We start from the raw sequence: 23,313 nt of genomic DNA on the forward strand, positions 1-23,313 counted from the left end.
ATAATAAAGTTATAGCATTTAATTCAATTTCAAAAATTAAGACTCAAGGTCACCTTGACATGAAATGACCCAGAAGTCCATTTTCCATTCCAAATTTTGCAGCAGAATTAATCTAAGTTCTAGTGTTTTGCATAATTCTCAGGATAATCCAGACTGTGGAAAACGTAGTGTTCCTAAGAAAATGTCTAAATTTCGAGTTCTTAAGTACTTTACGCTAGGTTTCGGATCATTTCGTGACAAAGGTGTGACAGGAAAATGTGCCTCACTCTCACGCCTTTCACAAAACATTAATAAATATCACATTTCGTGTTTCCGTCGAAATCGATGCCCCTAACCAAGACTATAACTGAACGCTACTCCAAGTGGCGGCTTGGAAACAGTGAATCAGCGATCAGTGGAATTTTCTTCGACTGAGATCGGGCATTTTCGAGTCACAAGGTACCGAAAGTTGTTCGCTGGACGAAACAAATGAGCGTTGGATACACAGCATGTTGCCAAACGTACTGTAAATCGAGAAAGAGTCTTTTCGGAAAACGGTATTGTCAGCACCAGAGATCAGCGAGGGTTAATGGTACAACTGCACACGCGGTTCTGAACGATGAAGTTTCCGGAAGGACCACCCACAGGTCGGAATGCAGGCTGATACACAGCCATATAAAGACAACTTGCACCATCAGAAATACACTTGTCAACGTTGCTTCGGGAGAGCGATGTGATCCCTTCAGCTTTTACTTCGCAACTGAGTTTGTTGACACCCATCGGACCATACGCCCCCGAAAATGATTGGGGGACAGGAGCGCCAGAAATAGCCATCAAGGTTAACCGCCAGTTGGAGTTCCGATCAGTATAGCTTCACTAATGGGCGAAATAACTCGGCGGGAGAGAGGGCACACTGTCCCGCAAATTATCATATTTATGAAGGGTACCTCCTGGGGAATGAGGAGCGTAATAATGAAGAGTAATTGTTATGATTTCGTACATGTAATGGTTATTTATCAAGTTAGTCCTGGACGCTATATTTAAGGGATGGTAAACTTTTCTATTGTCCCCCTCCCAAAGTTAAAGCACCAAGTTGAATTATTCCCGAAGTTATGCCCCAAGTTACGCCTATGGTTTTACCATAACTTTAAGACGCAGCTACTCACCTCTCCAGCTGGTCTCCCAGATGAGCTGACGAGTCTGTGGGAGGGGTGCCATAGAGATCCGCCAGGCTCAGCCCCTCCTTGTGACCGAGGGACAGTAGGCTCTGAAGCCAGCTGAAATAAACAATAAGAACAAGGTGAGTCTTTAACAAGCTAACAGAAACAGTTGTTGTACTATGTTAGTAGGAATTTAAATACTCAAATACATTTATTTTAGAGCGTCCATTAAAATGCGATGGGCCATGTTCAAAATTTGTATGATAAAATTGGCTTGAAATTAGGAGACATATCCAACAAGATGTGACTCAACCCTCTTTCCCATTTCAAATTTTCGATGTACAACGTGGACACCCCCTTTAGGGAAGCGCAGATGGATTTTGAAAATGCTTTTTCGTTCGGCCAAAACGTTTTCATGTTACTACGTGAAAACTTTTTCAGATTTCTTCTCCGTTTTAAAACTTTTACGCTGTTGCGATGTCAGAGACTTATTGATGTCCATTCGAAAAACCATGAATCCAACCGAAAAAAATGTTTCCTACAAAAATTATTCGTTGAGTCAAACGAGATGCCAGTCGACCCACTTAGCTATCTGAAATTTTCGAGATACACCCCAGTTGCCATTATCACCCACAGTGCCAGGAGTAGTTAGCGTGAAACGCTAAGAAGCTTGAGGTGTGAGGTTCGAAGCCTGGGTATGCATGGCTGTATCATTGTGTGTGTCCATTCATGCTCATCGGCGCTATTCACCAAAGAGGTAGAAAAGCGACGTAAAATAACCGAAATTGATGGATAGAGATACTCAAAGTGTTCGTTGTGTGCAAGGATCGCGACTGAAATCGAACCGAAATTAAAAAAAAAAAAAAAAAACTGATTCCGACGTATTTTCAGTTTTCGTGAACTTGAACTAAAACGGCAGAGGCAAGTTTCGTCTCGCGGAAGTGAGCGCGGAATTTTGGTTCAATTTCGGTTCAAACTGGAATTGGCTTCTACATATTTCAGTTTCGGTGCCCCGAACTGGTTTACTGCGAGGCACATTAACAGTTCACTGAAATGAAATTTTTGAGAGGAAGATTCAGTTCGGGAGTACCGAAATGTTTAGGTTCAGTTTAAAGTTTCAGTCTTCGTGTAATTAAACACATCATATTTAGTTCGGGTTTGAGCGGTGTGGCATAGAATGTGAACCAGTTCAAGAAATCAGTTTTCCTGCCTGACGAGGTTGAAGGCTTTTTCATACCCCCCCCCCCCCCCTCCCACACACACACGATCGCTGCTTTGTTTCGTGATTTGTTGCTTTCAGGTTACTGACGTTATTGCTATCGGCTAGCAGGTTGAGTTGCGCTGCTTGCAAGAGGGAGGAAACCGCAGTGGAATGTCTGGCAATCGCAAGCAAGGTTTGCTGTGGGGCAATGTGTATTACACCCCGTAATGATCTCTCATCCGCACAGGCAAATCGTCGCATTTTCAATCAGATCCAGTGTTGCCAATTGTTTTCGAATTATGGTATACCAACTCTGCCCAGGGTGTTCATTTTTAAACTTATGCATGCTGTTCCGTTCTTTCCGTCTTAACAAGAAGCATTTTAAAAGATGTGTTCTCTTACATAGATATATCCGTATACGGATATATGTATCCGTATTATGCGTGCTTGTGAGCTGTGACCTATGAGAATTCAAAGATTTGAAAAATGAAAACGAATGAAGAAATCATTTCGAACCACTCTCGGTTAATCTTAATTACAAGCTGTCTAGAATTATTGCAAACAATACAAGTACATAAACTCTTTATCGTTAGTTCCATGTATCAGAAACGTTCGAAATCATGGAAGGCTTATCATAGAAACAATTAAACGAAGGAAATCATTTTAATTTAAACCTCTTCAAGAAGAGAATGAAGCAGTACAGAAAAAAGAAATTGCAAAAAATATGTGTAAAACAAAATCGAGTATTTTGTTTCTGCGTGTAATTGCAATTAACATTGATCAATTGTCCGTTCATCTAAGTATACATTTCAATTTCACTTTTTCTGTTCATGTTCGAGTTTTTGTTAGAAGTCCACTTTATGCACAGCTAGGCTAATCGGTACTGGACCTACAGTTTTATGTGGAATCCAAACCACTGTGCCTCGACCGGGTATCAAACCCGTAACCCCTCGATTACAAGACCTTACCACTTTGCTATCGGGGAGGCCATATTCTCGCAGCACTCATATTTCGGGTTTCTACTTTTCAAGTAAGTTAGTCATAACAACACCATACCATTTTTCTATTTTAACATTTCATAATTTGGTTAGATTTCTAATAGCTAAGCAGTACACCGTTTCCAGTTTCCTGAATTCAGAAAGTTAAACATTGTATGTGTCTTTTCCAAATTGTCCCAATTTTCTTAAAACCACATTTCCATAAATAAGCAGCATATCGATTTCCAGGTTTCTGCTTCAAAAATTAAAATGTTAAAAATGTCAACCCGACATTTCTGTATTTTTATCTTTGGTATTTCGTTGCTTTCGTCTCCGTTGCGGAGTGGATGTCACACCGTGCTACGACGTTAGGGGTCCCGGGTTCGAATCCTGGCCTGGGCATGGATATTCTTTGTAATTGTTTCTTCATCATATCATTACGATCCTCATCGTCGCGATTAGCCACAAATGGCAGAAAAGTGACGCAAAATAACAACAATCAATGAATCAAATGAATAAATCGTTTCCTCAGTAGCATAAATAACCATTAAATACTCATTTAACTTCATAGCTTTAAAAATATAAAAAACAACATTATATATAATTTAGAATTTGCAAAATAGGCTGTATTCAAAGTAGGACATAGGCCTATAACCAGCATATAGGTTAAAACAAAATTTGACAGCCCTGCATTTCTGGTGTTGTAAAATATCCCTATTTAGTCATATATGCAGTAGCATTAATATCCAGCACACAGATTTTTAACTTACTTGTTTAAAAATAATAAGGTTAGATATGACAACCCAGCATTTCCAATTATTAAAAACTTTTATATTTGTCTTTATTGACGGTAGCAAAAATAACAATCATTCCGATCTTAAAATTTGTGCCTTCAAAAACTGAAAGGTTAAAATTGGCACCCTTCATCTTCAATTACTTTAAACTCTCCCCTTTAATTATAGTAAAACCTCGTTAATCCGGATCCCGATAAGCCGGATAGGCAAAAGGAAAAAAAAAAGCAGAATGCAAGGTTTTAAATGTGGCTAGAAGTCAACAAGAGAACTTCACAAAGAAAAGGCAGTAAACCACTGATGAAATTCTGTTTCCCGCAGACTTTGTACTGTACTGTATAGTGTATTTAGGCCTACGCCCTTTAAAAACACCATAATAAACGTGTTTTGTTGCTATAAACGGAGTTTTAATCCACTTTCTACTGTTCTTTTAGGTTATTTCAGTTATTCCGGACTTTCGTTAAACCGGTCAACTTATCCCCCCATTAGTCCGGATTAACGAAGTTTTACTGTATATTCAAAGTAACACATATAACCAGCATATTGATTTTCAAGTTTTTATCTTGAAAAAAGAAATAAAAAAGATATGGCAACCATTGCACCAGCGAGTGTTTCGAATGAAATGGCTTTGTCTTTTGTCCTCTGTACACATTGAATCACTTTTCCTCCGCGCTCCTCGCAGCTTTCTGGCATTCCGAAGGTCGAACCAATTCTCTGCAGTAGTTTCGCCAATATCAGTCGCTCGAACCATTATTCCGGACCAAAACTCACCTCCGCCGTGCCGTGGACTGTTATCTCAAACCGATATGTCGAACTGTTTTCCCCGAAACTGGTTTCTGAAGTGCTGCAAACCAGAATGCATGAGGAGCTTCGAGATTCGGTTCGTCTGGGCCGGAGTAGAAATTGCCGGGTCAATTCGAGTTCGAGTTCGAATTACCTATCCGATTTCGGTCTGCAGCGCCGAACCAGAACTGATAAAGCGAGGAGTGATTCAGTCTGACCAGAACCAGAACTCGAACTGAAATGAATTTCAGTCGCAATCCCTGATTGTGTGGTATATTTTGTTTGTTGCTCAATAAAAAAAAATGTAGAAGAAATTAAATACATTCGTGCTTATTAATATTTAGGAATTTATCCATAGCAATAAGATCATACGCGATAGATTTGATTACTCGATAATGAAAATCTTTACTGTATTATTACAATTATATTAAATGTTTTGGTATAGGGTAACTTCGGTGAATAACGCCACCAATTGGTCATTTTGTTCTATAACTCATACATTTTTATTGTTAGGAACATGAAACTTACATGTTTAGGAGAATGAACTTTCCTGTATTGTGTAATAATAAAATATGGATTGCACTGTTATAAGGAAAGCAATAAAATACGAAATTCTGTGTTAATGCAAAATGGTGTTATTTCCAGACCTGTCGGGTAATAACGCCATGTTCTTAATTACAAGTAAAACATTCACATTATCTTAATTACAAATAAAACATTCACATTTTCTTTACTAAACTGTACTAGGAAAAATAATTACTGTAGTAAGTTATTAGAAAAAGCATGTCTTTTTTTGTCTTTTCGCGATACCCAGTCCCTCAAAGTTCTGCGAGGAATTTGGAACAAACGTGCAGCACATGCTATCTTCATTCCTTGTTTGACGGCTGCCATAGCTTGCCTAAAGTCATCTACTGACCATTTGGCCTGTATATTTCTACATTTTCTCGCCATTTGAAAGAGGAAATTAATCGAGAATAAATATCTGTACGCCTCGAAAGTAACTGAGCAAGGATAAACCTAGTTTCGAAATCAACATTTCCTTAAATTTGAGTTTGATTTGAGTGGCGTTATTCCCCGACACGATGATGGCGTTATTTCCGGAAACAACAGATTGCAGTTTAACCAACTGTTCTAAACTTACGACACCGACCATGAAAACCGTACACACATAATTCTCTTACGTAATAAACGTATTGTGTACGTACAACATTGTTAACATTTAAAATCTAATCCTACAATAGAAAAACACTCATCTTTGTCGGCGCGATGAAAATGTGGACCCTTTTTCCTCAAAAGGCAACTCAAACGTCTACACTGTTCAAAGTGTTTCTCTTAAATGAAGGATCGACAATGGCATCCGTTCTTATCAGCAATGCTACCAGGCACCATTGTTTATCGCATAACGGTGAGTCACCCCTTAACTTTACATGCGTCCATGCTTTCAGAGTTGAAACTTTGAAATGGCGTTGTTTCCCGCCTGGCGTTATTCACCGAAGTTACCCTATATAATTGAAAATCAATATTTTTAAAATCAATTAATCCTGCGAATCGTATGTACGAATACATGCCGAAGTTAATTAAAAAGCATGTTCAGTACAACGTGATTACCATTTCTTCTTTCGAGCAAATTTCGAGCCCATACATTTTTTCTTCTTAAACATTTAACTTTGGCAATTGTAAGGAAAACAGAAGCAGTAACTATTCTCCTACGACGTTTTTTCTCAAGTGGAAGAGCGACCAGAAACAAAAGAACCTTTGACCAGAAGCAGTGCCAGATCTATAAGCCGCAGTGCGGGAGGGGGGGCGGAGACAATAAAGCCTTTAGGGGGGGGGGGGGCTCTCAGCCATTGACATACTAGAGGGTACGTATATGTGTATGTAAAAAATGAACTTAGTTGCTCAGGGGTACAGAAACGAATACAATATTTACAGGTAAAGGTAAAGTTAAAGTTCGCTGTGCATGAAGGCACACTTAGGGTATGTGTGGGTAGGATCCCACATATTTTCGATGTCAGCCATCTTGGAGGTGATGTGATCAGCACCAAGCTGCGGCCGCCTTTACCCCCCCAACCCGGTACCATTTGATTTGTGGCCGGGTGGGCCCTAGAGTCGCGGGGACAACGCCGGAATAATTCCGACTTAGATCACCCACCCCGGGTTTCCCGCGTGGAGGTCAGACGACAATCAAATCAGGCTAGAATTTCACGAGAAATGCACTGGTGAAGGTTTTTCAACCTATCTTTAATCAGGAAAAAGTTAACTGCATGATTGTAACATGTATAATTTTCCAGGTGTGAGAAAATAGTGACACACACACACACACGCACCCCCCCCCCACACACACACATATATATATATATATATATATATATATATATATATATATATATATATATATATCACATCATCTCCTTCCCATTAAAAAAATTGAGTTGAACTTAATATGGCGGCCATCAATATGGCGAACGTCCGCTTGGAACACACCAATGTGGTTCCTCCTAAACATAACCTGTTTCTATCTTGACCAGTTTTACACAGCTTAAGTCCTTTACGTTTTATAGGGGATGTTCAGGGACTTTTGAATCACTGGCCCTTATATGTGACTTTGTCAACATGAGATCAAGAATTACACACACACACACTTACATTATACGGCGTGAGGCACCTAAAAGTACCACCTGAAATAGAGAAGAAACCAGAAGCAGTAGCGATGTGAGGTTTGCGGGAAACAATAATATCAAATGGGGCTCGTAAATCGGAGGTATGAGGTGGGTCGAAAAATATCGACAAATGGGGCATCTGGAGCAAAGTCATATTTTTTTAAATGGAACGATCAATAACATGCATAATATAAAAGAGCACACGCAGAGAAACACAACGCCGTTGATCTCATGCATCTACTGCACATAGGAACGAAGATATGGCCATGTGAAAATATATGTAAACAAACTAACAAGTGGCCCACTTGACCGTCAGTACCACGGCATGTACAAGTATGAGATGTCGGAAGCCATTGGATAAGATGAAGACAGAACGTGTTAAAGGAAGAAAAAATACAGTAGACATCGTCAGCCCCATGTATTTGACCGTGTTACAGCATAATGAAAATGACCATGGCAGTATGTCGAAGAACCACTGCGTAAGAAGCGAAAACCTGTCAAAGTGTGTGTTCAAAGTGGTGGCCGTCAGCTGCGATACAGGCAACGAGGCGCCCACGCAAAGATCGTTGCACAGATTGTAGCATCTCGTAGGGAATGTCCCTACAGGCCGCAGTAATGCGGTGTTGCATATCCTCTGGAGTTGTTGGCACATCCCGGTAGACAATGTCCTTCAGCTTTCCCCACAGGAAAAAGTCTAACGGTGGCAAATTTGGGGAACGAGCCGGCCATTTGACAGGCCCTCCACGTCCAATCCAACGATTTGGAAATGTATTTTCCACACATGCTGTAGCGCGTCTTGCACTGTGAGCTGGGCACCCGTCATGTTGGTACCACATTTCCCTCCTTGTCTAAAGTGGTGTACAGGCAGTTCATGTTGTAAAAACTGTATGTATCGGTCAGCATTCAGTGTCCCTTGTATAAAAAAAAGGGCCAATGAGATGTTCACCCACTATACCACACCACACGTTCACACTCCATGGGCGCTGGCGTTCCACTTGGCGAAGCCAATGTGGATTTGTCACCGACCAATAGTGCATGTTCCTTAGGTTGACATTTCCATGATTGGTAAAAGTTGCCTCGTCAGTGAAGAGGATAAGTAACAAATCGGGTGTGTCGTGTCGTAACATCCATGTGCAAAACCGAACACGGTCCACAAAATCATTCCCGTGAAGTTCCTGATGGAGGGAGATATGATATGGGTGAAACTTGTGTGTGTGCAGAATGCGCAATACACTTCGCTGACTCATCCTAGCATACCTGGCAATTTCACGGGAGCTAACGTGCGGATTCACAGCAACAGCGGCGAGAACATTTGTTGCAGCTGCCTCACCTGTAGTTGGCTTCTTCCGCACACGTGCTCTTGGTGTTACACTTCCGGTGTCTCTTAATTTAATAAATAACTTAGCAAACAGACGTCGAGATGGCTGTCGTCTGTCCGGATATCTCTCTGCGTACACACGGTAGGCTTCTGAGGCATTCTTTCGGCATTCCAAATAAATGAGGATCATGTCCGTTTTTTCTATGTTTGTGAACACCATAATCTTCGCTCTTACCACTACGACTGCTTGCTATGAACTAACACGATCTCGTGGACCTGCTATCAAAACTTGCTCTGCGTAAAGACAGTTCTGTCAGGCACCTGAGAAGTCTTACATGCCGTGGTACTGACGGTCAAGTGGGCCACTTGTTAGTTTGTTTACATACATTTTCACATGCCCATATCTTCGTTCCTATGTGCAGTAGATGCATGAGACCAACGGCGTTGTGTTTCTCTGCGTGTGCTCTTTTATATTATGCATGTTATTGTATACCGTTCCATTTAAAAAATATGACTTTGCTCCAGATGTCCCATTTGTCGATATTTTTCGACCCACCCCATACCTCCGATTTACGAGCCCTATTTGATATTATTGTTTCCCGCAAACCTCACATCGCTACTGTTTCGGGTTTCTTCGCTATTTCAGGTGGTACTTTTAGGTGCCTCACGCGGTATATGTGAATGTTATGTATGTATATATACATACATATGAAACTTTCCTTCTTCAAACCAGGTAGGGGTATGGTCCATTTCATGACGGGTCATGGCCCATATAGGACTTATCTTCGAAGATTTAATCTTAGCAATGAGGATCAGTGCTTAACATGTAGGGTGAAAGGAACACCGGAACATGCAATAGTCAGCTGTAAAAAGTATTCTTATAGTCTGATACCACGATTGAGGCAGAGTCTAGATGAGGTCACACTGGCACAGGAAATCCATAGCATCAAGACCTTCGGCAGGATTAACAGACTGGCTGGACTAATTTCGTCATTAGAAGAAATGGACTACAAATCAGCATCTCGAGTTAGTTCTGGAAATCAGACTTCAACATTAAGTACCATCCGAGAAGTTGGAATAAGAAGAAGTAGCCGAATCAGACAAAAGAAGATCGCATCGTCAAAACAGAAGACCGAAGAAAATGGACAGACTCAAAATGAACCAACCGCCTTGAATCGAAGGAAGTTCTATATAAAATCCTAAAAAGGCAGTGCAAGTTCGAAGAACTAGTGACTTTGGAAAGTAATTAGCGATTGTGAGGACATTGACGTTCCTGTGAAACGGATTGATAGTGTGGAATTAAGTGTGGTTGTATCAAGATTTGACTATGTATGGAAGCGAAGTGAATAATGGAAATTTGGGAACTGGTATAGTGTGAACTTTGATATGATGAGAATCATTAAGAAGAATGAAGAAGATGACCACAACCTTATGGAATGAAGAAGAAGCCCTTGGGACTTCCTTCTCTTCTGGAAGTCCATTTCATTTGATTCTTTTATGAGGCTCAAGGTCTAAGGACTTATAATTTGGTATGTTCTAATTATTCAATATATATAAAATTTCTCTTTCATTATTCATTATTTATTCTTAATGAAGAAGAAAGATAGCCTAAATTCCTTGAAAGCAAAATAAGAAGAAGCCTTTGGAACGTCCTACTTCTGGAAGACCAGATACTTGCAACTCCTGTTCCTTTGGGAGGCATAAGGTCTAAGGACCTATATTACTCAATAAATTTACTAGCTAATATCATATATTCCAAGTTAGTATTTTATTATATTTATCATTATAAATTTTCGTAAGATTTTCAAGCTGAGTATCAGCACCAAACAAATCCTTAACATATACAAGTAAATTTAGAAAATTTGGAAACACTGGTCAAACATACATATGATTTTGTTTGTTATATTTTATATTCATATTCTGTATATACTTCTCTTTTATTATATTTATTCCTCAAGTATAATAATCTTAGAAAACACAAACATATATACACACACCTTGGTTTTATTAATAGGCACCAAGGTTTGAAACTTCTCCCTACAAATACTCGAATCCTCTTCCATATTCCAATCCTAAACGGGACACTACCGCTCTTGGCGAAATAACAGCTATGATAAGCAATCTACGCAAAAGTATTCCAACAGAGAGGGTTGCGTAGTGTGAGTGGCGAGAGGAGGCTGGAGGACCTCGTCCCTCGTCAATTACACACACACACACACACACACACACACACACACACACACACACACACACACACACACACTTACATTATATATGTGAATGTATGTATATATGTGTGTGTGTGTGTGTGTATATATATATATATATATATACACAAGGTCATGGACGTCCGCAGGATATTTTTTCCAGGGAGGTGCAAGGAAGGTAATTTTTTCAGGGGGCAAAGGAGGCATATTCTTCCCCATAATAGTGATGGCCCTCAAAAAACACTATTTCAGTTTGAAATTATCATGTTTCTTAATGAATTTACAATCAACAAATATTACTGTGACTGAAATAAAATTATGTGTGAAATATATAATTTTTAGATGGACATTCATTTTCCATGGGGGGGGGGGCGTAGTCCCCCATTGCCGCCCTTCCAGACGTCCATGTACAAGGTCTGTCCCAAAAGTAATGAGACCATTTTTGGCGGGCAAGTCAGAAGGGTTGGTGGATGGATCTATTGGGCAGGGTTTTTTTTGGGGATGTCAGGTATTTCAGTCTGACGCAACTCTTTTGCCTCTGAGCAATTCCGGCATTCGGTTTGCCAGCAAAGTGAGAAGCTGTTTTAGAGTCGCGTAACGGTTGACAATACAGTGCAATTTGTATCAGCAGTAACATTTTGCGTCAAACTTGGTAAATCCACTACCGGCATGCTTGAAATATTAAGACAAGCCTATGGGAAGAACACATTAACGAAAGTGTGCAGGTGGCACAAGGCGTTCAAAGAAGGTAGAGAAGACGAAGAGAACGAACAAAACTCAGGGCGCGCATCAACGTCCAGAACTGCCGACTATGTGATTCAAGTGAAGTCTTTTTTGGATTCTGACCGACGTTTGAGTGTGAGATTAATCTCAGATAAAGTTATACTGCCGAATTTTACATGCAAGTACTCGATCACTTGAGAAAAAGAGCCTCCCGAGTCCGCTCTGAGATCGCAGACGCCTGGTTTTCCCACCACGACAACGCGCCATATCACTCATTGCTGCAAGTGAGGGAATTTCTGGCCAAGAAAATGTGACAACGCTTCCCCGCCCACCGTACAAGCCGGACCTCGCCCCGACCGACTTCTTTTTGTTCTCGAAGCTCAAATTCGGCCAGAAAAGACACCGTTTTGTGACGATTGAAAAAGTTCAAGCAGTGCTCTGCAAGGCATCTCAGGTCAAGACTTCCTGCGCTGCCACAAAGAGTGGCAGCAACGCTGGAATTGCTGTATGGACGCTCAAGGATACTTTGAAGAATATTAACTGTATTTGAACGTAGTTTCAATGAAACGATTTTTCCAGAATTAGTCTCATTACTTTTGGGACAGACCTTGTGTGTGTGTGTGAGTTCGCAAATCCGTTGTTCCGAGGTGCCCCATGAGATTAAACACCAACGTTCCGAGGTAAAAAATTTAACCGAGGTAAAAATGACGGTACCTCGGAAAGCTCTCCCAATTTTTTGGACTCTACGACCTTGAAATAGCCCAGAAAATTGTTTCCAGCGAAAAATTATTTTTACCTCGGATATGCTACACACAAACCACGATACACAAACTTGAGGGTCGGGACGGGGGGGTATGTGGCGCTAGTGTAGCTTTTTTTGACAATTTCGCGATACACAAATGACGGTTATGGTCGTTAGAATTCGTTGCAGATGGCGGGCTCCCATACACAGCGTCAGATGCACTTACTTTCCGAGGTTCGTGCGCATGCGTGTACGGTCGACAAGGACGGAAGGAGAGGGAAATCAGCTAACGGTCCCCAACCACGTGTCTTAGCTTCTAATTCCAGGCGCAAGAGGGCAGACTCGTCGACAAACCACGGCAGGCATAGCCAGGGGGTTAAAGAAAAACACAGAGCAATGATAGGTGCTGTCGACTGATACACTGGCGGATTTAGCGGGATATAGGGGCGCACGTAGGGGCACATAACAATGACTGAGTATTATGAAGAATGATAATATCAATAACGAAAAAATACATTTTGTTAGCAACATTAAATTGAAAAATCGTATAAATGAAATATTAGTGATAGTGGTAAACGTTACGTCGTTGCCTTGTAATCAAGAGCTCCCAGATTCGATACCCGGGGTGGGTGAGAGGGCACATACTTGTTCGGATCCCAAATAAAAATGTAGGTTCAGTCCCGATTAACCTATCTTTGTATAAATGAACTTAACAACTCAAAAATCATTCACGGATAGTATGAAGAATGTTAATAGTATGGGGAAAATAAAACTATAATACATATTAAATATTACAAATATTCATTCGTTCGAGCTAAATATTCCACATTTTTCAATGATAAGATTGTCTTTCTTCTCTTGGATAGGTACTAACATCCAAACTTGTCTCCCGATGTACTTTTCTTACCCGTGCCGTACGAGAAACTTACTTCCCTGTGCGGGGGGCGGGGTTCATAGGCCCACATATAATAATTTATTGATTTTTTTACTGTTCTTTCTTCATTTTTTGGAAATTCAACACCACTTGCCGGACTCTTTGGCCGAGTGGTTAGCACATCGCGCTGCAAAGCCAAGGGTCCCCGGTTCGATTCCCGCTCGGGCTTGGTTGTTTGTGAATGTCCATTAATCAATTTCATCATTTCATCACTCATCCCCATCTTCGCAAATTAGCCAAGAGGTACAAAACGCGAAGGAAAATAAAATAAATCAAATCAGAAAAATCTTTGTCGTTATCACAGACCCAAACAGCACAGGTGACGTCACAGAAAGCACAGCGCGTCCCGTATAGCGCAACTGTAGCGTTTAGGCTTTATTCACATCTACGCTCAAGCAACACTCGGGTCATTCATTCTTCCCTAAAGCTCCGCTCACAGTCAGAGGGTATCCACACTAGCGGTCACGCTTCGCTCCGTCAAGATACGATCAACGCGTGTCTGGTGTTGGTTTCCTCCAGACAGAGTACACGAATTTTTCTGTATGAAAAGCCTGTCTATTGTGCTAACTACACTGATTAAGATATTTTCAACAACGGACTTGGCTGTTGCAGCACTGGCGTTAATTAGAAGAAATTGACAAAGAAGAAAAGTAATTGTGAAAGCGGGGATTCATTGACTTGGTTGATTTACTTCGTTTTTATGCCAGTTTTGACTAATCTGGAGGATGAGAATGAATGGTAATACGATTAAATTGATGAAAGAACATCACAATGAACATCCATGCCCAGGCCGGGATTCGAACCTGGTGGCGTAGCACGCTCTGCTAACCACTCTGACAGGAGGTCGGTTATCATAAATATAATGTTATACTTTTGGTTAGAAATCGGCAAACGTTTATTTGCAAGTACAATGTGCAAAACTGTAAATGTCAGCAATGGTAACACTACTTTGTCGATCTAGGTTCGACATAAAAAATTTCGGGCTCATTGTTTCACATCGACATTGTTGACCATCTCTTTTATTAGAAAGTTTCCCACACAACACATGACAAATATACAGCAGGCTGTAAGCCTAGCTTCAAGGACCCGATTGTTACGCGCATCGTGTGGAACGTGGCTTTCCTCGACTTTTTTTTTTAAAAAAAAAATAGGGAGTAATTTTGTATCGTTTTCCTTAAACGAAGAACAAGTTCGTTGTTAATCTTGATTCGGGGCCACTTATCAAAAATGACTTTTCCCTTGGCAGAGGTTCGACCAACCACCACCTCCCTTCCCTTTGCACACACAAAAATGACAACTTGGTTGTACGGGAAAATATGACCGCCAATAGGTTAGCTTCTTGACTTAAGGATTTTAATTGATGCAACGAGATGAAAAAATGTAGTTACAACTAGTGTTTACGGATCGTACTTGTGGTTAGTTCCCTATTTAACTTTCTTTCATTTGCTAATTGTAATTTGGTTGTTTCGGTCAGTTTTTTTTTCTTCTTAAATTTATTTAAGTCAGGTTCTTGAAATCACATATTTGGACCAATGTTTTAAAAACAGAACTGAGAGGAAAATATTGTGGGATTTTATTGCTCAATGGCCCCATCAATCAATTTCATAATTACTCGCCTTTTTTTCAGTTGTTACAATAGGTCGTTGCCTTCTGACGGCTCATCTTCTAGCTCAAAACTTGGTCACGTATTCTTTGCAACGGGGCTGAACCTATCAGACGTTCACATCAATGACCGAGCTTCGCAAAGTCAAGCTCCTCCTCCTCACGCTCCGGTCAAATATTATTTCCACCCGATCGTGACCGGACCTCGAGCTGAGCGCGATTGAACGAACCTTGACCGGACCATGGGGGGAGGGTGATCCGAGCTTTACTGGAGAGATGTGAATGGTCAACATGTTCTGCGCCGATCAGTGTTCTGTTTTTTAGCCCATTCGTCAAACAACCGATTGGAAATTTTCGGCTGAAAATTAACGCCTTGCCTCCAATACTATCATAATAATATAAATTATAATCTTATAACATGAAACAAACTCTTCAACAAAGTTTTAATTGTAGTTATAACAACCAACCTATTAAATTCTATTCTTCAACCAATATGAATGTTAAACGGATATTCTTACAGATCACTTTTAACGCCAGTTAAAATATGTTTATATTTTCAATCAATGGTTGTCGTAATTTCCTGAGCGGAATGGTATGAAAAGATTAATTCCACCCACTTCTAAAGCATACTCTCTGTCTAAAGGTTGTAGTCTGTGAGCGAGTACGCTGATTGGTTGACTGCAGGAGCTCGCCACCGTATGCTCTGGGTTCGAGTCCCGTCAGCCTAGACGTTTTTTTTTTTTTTTTGTCTCTTCATCCATACAACATAATCAGCATTCATAATAAGCCAAAAGTGGCAAAAAAGTGACGTAAAATAATTATAATATACAAATGACTTTTAAAGAACACTGGCCTGGCAGACGACAACGTTTGGTGCTGTCCATAAACTGCATGAACCTCGCCGTCCATCACCCCCCCCCTTTCCCTTCCCCCTTTGAACTGGGGTTCATTTCGTAGGGCTTATAACTGCACAAATAAGTTTCAGCGGTGGCCAATGACATAGCAGCAACTCCCACAACTTTCTTTCAAATAAAGTATATACATTTCCTAAAATAACACGTCCGACAGGTTTAAAAGTTTAATGATGTGTAAAGGGTGTGTCGAATTTTGTTGTTCTCTTTGTTCTCCCTCCACCTACGGTATGAATGCACAAATATTACTCAATATTCACTGGCAACTTCTCTAACTGAATGCAATGTATTCGCTATATGTTACACTTTTAATAATAATATTATTATTAATAATAATAATAATCAATACATGTTAACTGAATCAAGTGTTTTTGATATTACGTGCTTTCGATCCCCTAGAATCTTAGAAAGCGATGTTTGTGTCTGAGAAGAGACCTTTGCCCCACCCTGGAAGTGGACGCTACTAAACTATTTGGCGCAACTTGCCTAGGAAAGCCAAGTCTTCTCAAGCAGTTTTTCATTGAATGACACGATGTCAGTGTATCGAGTCCCATTAAATTTCAAAGAAATGCAGAACGAAACGATCGCGTACCAAAATTAATAAATAAGCACAAGAAGAATAATCACGAAAAGTTTAAACACGAACGCTTTAAGCGCAAATGGAAAGAATTAAGCGCAAACGAAGTAAAGGTGCAGCTTTTCCCGTGCATTGCGCCATGACTGAAGGCATATATGTCATGGTAGTGTGGCCGGGTTCGATACCCGGTGGAGGTACATAGTGGTTCGTATCCCACTTTAAACTGTAGGCCCAGTCCCAAATAGCCTGTCCCAAATAGCCTTACTGCGCATAAGGTGGTCTTAAAACACTAACTCAATCAATCAATCAATCATGTAAGTGTGGAGTTATATGGCTTATGATAATCTAACCTGATTTCTATGTTGTCTCTGCCAGAAAAATGTACGCAATTTTAGGAATACAGGTGACTTTGGACACACTGTCGTGCATGAAGACTCCATTCCGAGACCGAAAGTGAAAGAAAACAATAATAATAATAACGATAAATTGAATTCTTCCCGTTTCTCCAAGATCCAACCTATTTTATTGAATAGTTCTGAACTTTGCGTACGTGTTATAAGCGTCTATTAATTTAAATTATGAAACTAATTAGTATATTTACACCTGCTATTTATATATCAAGTTAGCACTTTGCTGAAAGAGTTAAAAAGTGCTTGTACTTAAAATGTGATAAGGAGACAAAGAACAGGCGATTCATTTACAAGGCCATTTAGGGACCTGCAGAATGTTTTAGTTGTTCGGTTCTTCACACGTGGCAGGCCGAGTGGGATGAGATAAGGGGAAACAAGCTGCGAGCTATCAAGCCCATCGCTGCTTCCTCGTTTCGTCCCTAGCGGCGAGAAGAAGTAATATTAAAGCGGCTCCGAATCGGACACAGTCGTCTAACACATCGACGTTTGCTGCAAGAACTGGGCTCTCTTTTGTGCCGTACTTGCAACGTTGTTTTAAGCGTTCGACACATTCTTCTCGAATGTGCCGATTTTAGTCACATCAGACAGGGATTTAACCTCCCTAAGGATTTGTCATCCTCTTTGGGTGACAATGTCAATTTTTTAGACAATTTTTTTAAAAAAAAAAATTGAGAAGAGCAGGTCTGTTCCACTGCTTCTGTGGTAGTTTTTAAATATCCTTACCTTTCTCATGTGTTGTGTTTGTTTAATGCAGGTTCATTTACAACCTGTATTTTTAACCTTTCTTGAGGGGCTTTTTACACTCCTTTTTTCATCTTTTTTTTTAAATTGAAGTAAGGGTTTTAGATAAGGGAATCTTCCCCGCATTCATTGAAGGGTGCAAAATGACCTGATGTGCCGACGCACCCAAAAAATTTGATTGAAGCAATCAATACAAGGTGTTAACATGTGCTGTTCCTGAACAGCGATATGTCTTTATATCTAATCATCACGATCTCTCGCACAAACGCTGCGTCATAAAGGAAACAATAAAGAAAGAATCCGGCGCACTACTGTCCGATTAAAAATTATGACTACTCGAGTTTTCACTACAATTAGAAATTTACCATTAGACCTACAGAAATACGAGTCACATCAAATTTAACTTAATGAATTCTGGGGTAAGCTACAGTAACTAACGGTTTTATTTTCGAGTATGTACAGGGAGGTTATTTCAGTCGTTCACCGCCAGCGTATCGGCCGTTCAGCGGACTCTTCATGCAACAGGTCCCGGCAAATTGCGTTCAGGAAGTCCGTATCAGAAACCGCTTGTTTTGTAATGTTTCCACTTTTCACAATTACAGTTACAATTACAATTGAAATAAGCACGTACCTTGTCGCAAGGATGCTGTGTGTGTGTGTGTGTGTGGAAAAGGTGTCCTCCCAAATACAAATATTTCTGGCACCTTATTTCTGACAGAAAATCTTAGATTAGACATCGCTACTTTATCGTCAGTTGTCAGAAAGGGAAGACAGCATCCCGGCGCATAAAGCAAACCGAAAGCGTAAAATGATATTTAAAAGTAATAATAATGATGATCACTAACCTCCTGTGTTATAAGAGATGTTGAAAATGACCTCCTTTAACAGCAATACAACACGTTTCTTAGGTTCAAGAGATCCGGTCTATCGTAATTCCCTGACCACTTTTCTGCAAGAATTCGTTTTCACGTAATTATCGTACATAAAAACTCTCCGTTCAAGACTATATTTGTTTAACGACATAACTAATGAATGAATAACAATTAACACACAATAAAGCACTGGCCATGAGTAGCAACACAGTATAAACAACACGCGTACTGATAAACGCAAACAGAAGTGAACTTGAACGTACACTGACTAGTCTGGTAGCCGACAGTGTTGCTAACCATTTTTCGGCAATGTCCCTACAGACGTAGTCAAAATGTCCCTACAACTAACCAAATGTCCCTACGCCAAGTAAAGCGACTAAAAAAATTATCACCTCATGAGCATGCAAAACAGAAGATAAAATATACACATTTACTTACCAAATCTTTCTGCTCGGTGCTTCCACAATTAATGAAGGAGCGAATTTACATTTGCCTATCCTAACTTAACCTAACCGTACCTGGAAGCGGACCCGGCGCCTACCCAGCGTCGAATAACATGGGTACCTGGGGGAAACCCTGGGGGGTAAAGGCGGTCAGGGGCGTGATGCTGATCACATCACCCCCACTCACGACCGGATCAAGAAAGTGTGGGGCGTTACCCTCACACCCCCTATACGCCTTCATGGCGTGGTGCTATGCACAGGGGAACACTTTACCTTTTTTGTACCTGAATGGTTTGTGGGGCTATCCGTCAATGGTTTGTTGGGCTACCCGTTTTTCGAGCCCAAATTTTAACTATGTTTGCCTTGCCTAACCTAACTTAACCTAACCTTACCGAGAATGCTCAGTGGGGCTATTCCTGAATGGTTTTGCGGTAATTGTGATTACGAACCGATAAAAAATATTTTTTTCGTATCACTTTAACATCATCGAAGACGCCATTTTCGTATCCTGCAATTTTATGATTGATGTAATGTTGCCAAATTTACCTGTAATCAAATCAGTTCTTCTACATCGTGATTGTCGCTGTCACATGTAAGCATGTTCTTTGGGCAATATACTGAAATGAATAAGTTTATTAATTAGCCCTCCTGCACACTCCACCTAACAATCTGTATAACATTAACAACTTTTTTACTGTTCTCTTCCGCTATTCTTATACAATCCATGCTCTCCAAGTATGAAATCAACAGTGTGGCAACGCTGTAGACAGCGTAACTAATTGTAATTTGTTCATATCAACAAATATGGCTACCATACTTGTATACGGAGAATCATTGCGAGAATTGAAATGCTTATTTTACAACTTTTACACGTTAATTAACATTTTTTCCCCCTCACCCCAACATGTTAACTTGAGATAAATCATCACGAATAATTATTTCGTGAGTATAAGACGTAGCATAGAAATTACAGAAGGGTCCGGTATTGGAAATTCTTGCCTTAATGAATAATAGGGGTGTGCGAGACAGAATTTTTTGGGTCGGGACGGGATCGGGACGGTAATTTTTTTAAATCCCGACATTCGGGACTGAAAAATTTGCAATTTCCCGACCAAGTCGGAAAATTTTCGGGACGGGAAATGTTCGAAATTTCCCGAAGCACTGGAAATCTCGAATTTTACAAGTCATTTTCACTTTAAGTGATTGTTTTTGCATTTCTAGAATAAAAACTTACAATTTTCGATAAGTTCCAGAAACTTACAAGGCAGAAAACTTCGAGAATTAACGACTTTTTAAAGTAAAGTATCCCGCACACCCCTAATGAATAAGGTTGAGTCGTTTACTGTTGATTATGTTATTTGAAGTCATACATGCTGCTGCTGTGCAGAGATAGATGTTGGTTGGTGATGCTGTATTTCCTGCAGTCTTTAACAATTCTGGTCCCATTTTATTTCCCTTTTTTGTTTTTGTTGAGTTGAGTTGGTGTTTTAAGTCCACTTTATGCACAGTAAGGCTAATCGGGACTGGACCTACACTTTAAAGTGGGATCCGAACCACTTGTGCCTCCACGGGTATCGAACCCGGGACCCCTTGATTACAAGGCGACGACGCTACCACTGCGCCATCGGGGAGGCCCTTTTTTTGTTTTTGTATCACTTAACATTGAAAATATTCTTTCCGTTTCCGCTTTAGAATGTGGCAATGTTAGCACTATTTTCGCGAGAGTGGAAATGTTTTCAAAAAGGAACTTGCCTTGAAAGTTTTTGGTAACCGATAACATGTTTCAAAATTCTGATGGAGATTTGTTAGTTAGTTCTTTTTTCTCCTCTTCGCTAAAGTATCCAGATAAACTAATTCATAAAATGTCATTTACCAAGATTGAAAAAAGTACCTACGTTTTCCCTCATTTGGCACAATCTGTCCCTACGTTCTTACGCGGGAGAAATTTAGTGAAAAGTCCCTATGCTTAGGGACATGTCCCTACGGTTGGCATCACTGCCGACACGTGCAGTATGAAGCGCCCTCTCGCGGCTGACAGACAACTCACCCAACCCCCGATAAGCTGCCGCGCTGTCGCGACAACTGAGGATAAAGTAGCGATGACTAATCTAAGATTTTCTGTCAGAAATAAGGTGCCAGAAATATTTGTATTTGGGAGGACACCTTTTCCACACACACACACACAGCTTCCTTGCGACAAGGTACGTGCTTATTTCAATTGTAATTGTAACTGTAATTGTGAAAAGTGGAAACATTACAAAACAAGCGGTTTCTGTTACGGACTTCCTGAACGCAATTTGCCGGGACCTGTTGCATGAAGAGTCCGCTGAACGGCCGACAGGCTGGCGGTGAACGACTGAAATAACCTCCCTGTATTAGATTTCTTATCGTCGTGAGAACAAAAAAAGTGCAGCTTTATGTGTTTTCAAAACAACCGCTCTCTTTGAGATTAACTAAATAAAAACTTTTGGTCGAATTGTGATGGTCCACATTAACGCTCGAATAAGCTAAATGTTGGTGTAAATCGTTTTTATGTAGGTAGACTACAACAGCCCATTGAGATACCGGGCCTACCTACCGACTACCGTCCTCACTCCCACCTGCCAAGGAGGGAGTTCATTCAACCAATTTCCTCACGCTGTTGAGTGGCCACCGGTCCCATACACTGGCCGAAATCTCAGAGGAAAGTTGCCACGCTTCCCCAGGAGACTCGAACCTTAGTGCATCCCGTAGCCGGACCCCAAAGCATCAATCACACCTTAGACCGCACTGCGACGGTGCAGGACTATGTAGGTCTACTGGTTAATTTTTAATGGGAATCCAAACATTATAATCCTTAAAGTTTAATCCGACTTTAGACAATCATTTGCTTTCAGGCCACATGCCCAGAAATATTACCAACACAGAGAAAACAGCAATGGCATAATTTCCCTCCTTTCCGTACTTTGAAGCGGCAACGCTGCAGCCATGAACGTCGTCTACCCCCTCCCTTGAGCTCCCCTCGCCCACAAGCAAGAAGCACAGCATCGTAGTAAAATAGGAGAAATCCAATTCTGGGATAATCTTGAGGTTATGAAACAATTACTAAAATTCTGGTTTTAAAGTCTTGTTAACTACTTTTTCACAGTTTTCCGTAAAGTATAGCTAAATGTAAAGAATAAACGCGATAACATGGAATCATGGACATCGTGTTTGTTCCTTCATCATTCTATCACTCCATCATTCCACCTCATTGTTTCGATTAACCCGCGAAATACACCAGCGACATAAAATAACCAAAATATAAATATTTATGTATGAAACGTTTTAATTAAATAGGTCGTGAACCAAATTGTCAACCAAAGACTGAGCCCAAGAGCATAGATGTCTGCGCAAATCTCAGACATCTGTGCAAACAATTTGTGCGTGTGGACGCTCCCCTCAGTCTTTTGTGCACCTGTCGCTCAGTTCTCATTCTACCCTAGTGTCGAAACACTATTAGCGGAGGTCGAGAATTTGTTTTCTTTTTTTGCCTGATATATTAGACCTTTACGACGAAGACCAATCTTCGTCAGTGTTCATGCGAGTATTTAGCTGAGTTCATTGAACTCTACAAGAGCTTTCCGTGTTTGTGGCAGGTAAAATCAAAGGACTACAGTGACCGTGACAAGAATCAGGCCTATGACGGCTTATTACAAGAATACAAGTAGATTGACGCTGCAACAAACAGAGACACAGAAGTAAGAAAAATCAATTCTATGAGGAGAGTTTATCGTAAAGAATTGGTCAAGGTGAACAAATCAATTTGTTCTGGTGCTGGAGATAACGTTGTTTATAAGCCAATGTTATAATATTTTCATTTATTTGGATTTTTGACCAATCAGGAAACTTCGAGGGAGTCTACGAATTCCATGGATGACGAGTCTGCTATATTGATTAGGTGTTTTAAGTCCACAGTAAGGCTAATCGGAATTGGACATACAGTTTAAAGTGGGATCAGAAACACTATGTGCCTCCACCGGGTATCGAACCCGGGACCCCTTGATTACAAGACAAGGACGCTACCACTGCGCCATCGGGGAGGCCTTGAATTGATTCAAGCGATGAGGTACACTAAAGTCTTTCATTTCGTAGTGGTAAATCTGTCGCCATATAATCCAGGGGACTTGAGTTCAGTCTCCGAGGGAGTACATTAAACTGTGGTTGGAATTCCAATTATAGGTCCAGAGTGGATTAGCCTATCTTCGTGTCCGAGGCGGAGTGGGTATCACACTGTACTTCGACGCCAAAGGTCCCGGGTTCG

General features: G+C 40.6%; 1 protein-coding gene across 1 annotated transcript in view; it reads right to left on the reverse strand.

Annotated features, from left to right (window-relative positions):
- Positions 1–23,313, reverse strand: part of LOC145988070 (ATP-binding cassette sub-family C member 4-like) — an 85,300-nt gene that overhangs the window by 24,666 nt on the left and 37,321 nt on the right. Inside the window, exon 2 of the mRNA XM_083122907.1 lies at positions 1,146–1,256. Coding sequence (XP_082979033.1) covers positions 1,146–1,256 — 111 coding nt within the window. The remainder of the gene's footprint in view (positions 1–1,145; positions 1,257–23,313) is intronic.

The sequence above is a fragment of the Lepisma saccharinum genome, chromosome 5 (genome assembly GCF_977018435.1).
Source record: "Lepisma saccharinum chromosome 5, izLepSacc3.1, whole genome shotgun sequence".
Lineage (NCBI taxonomy): Eukaryota > Metazoa > Arthropoda > Insecta > Zygentoma > Lepismatidae > Lepisma > Lepisma saccharinum.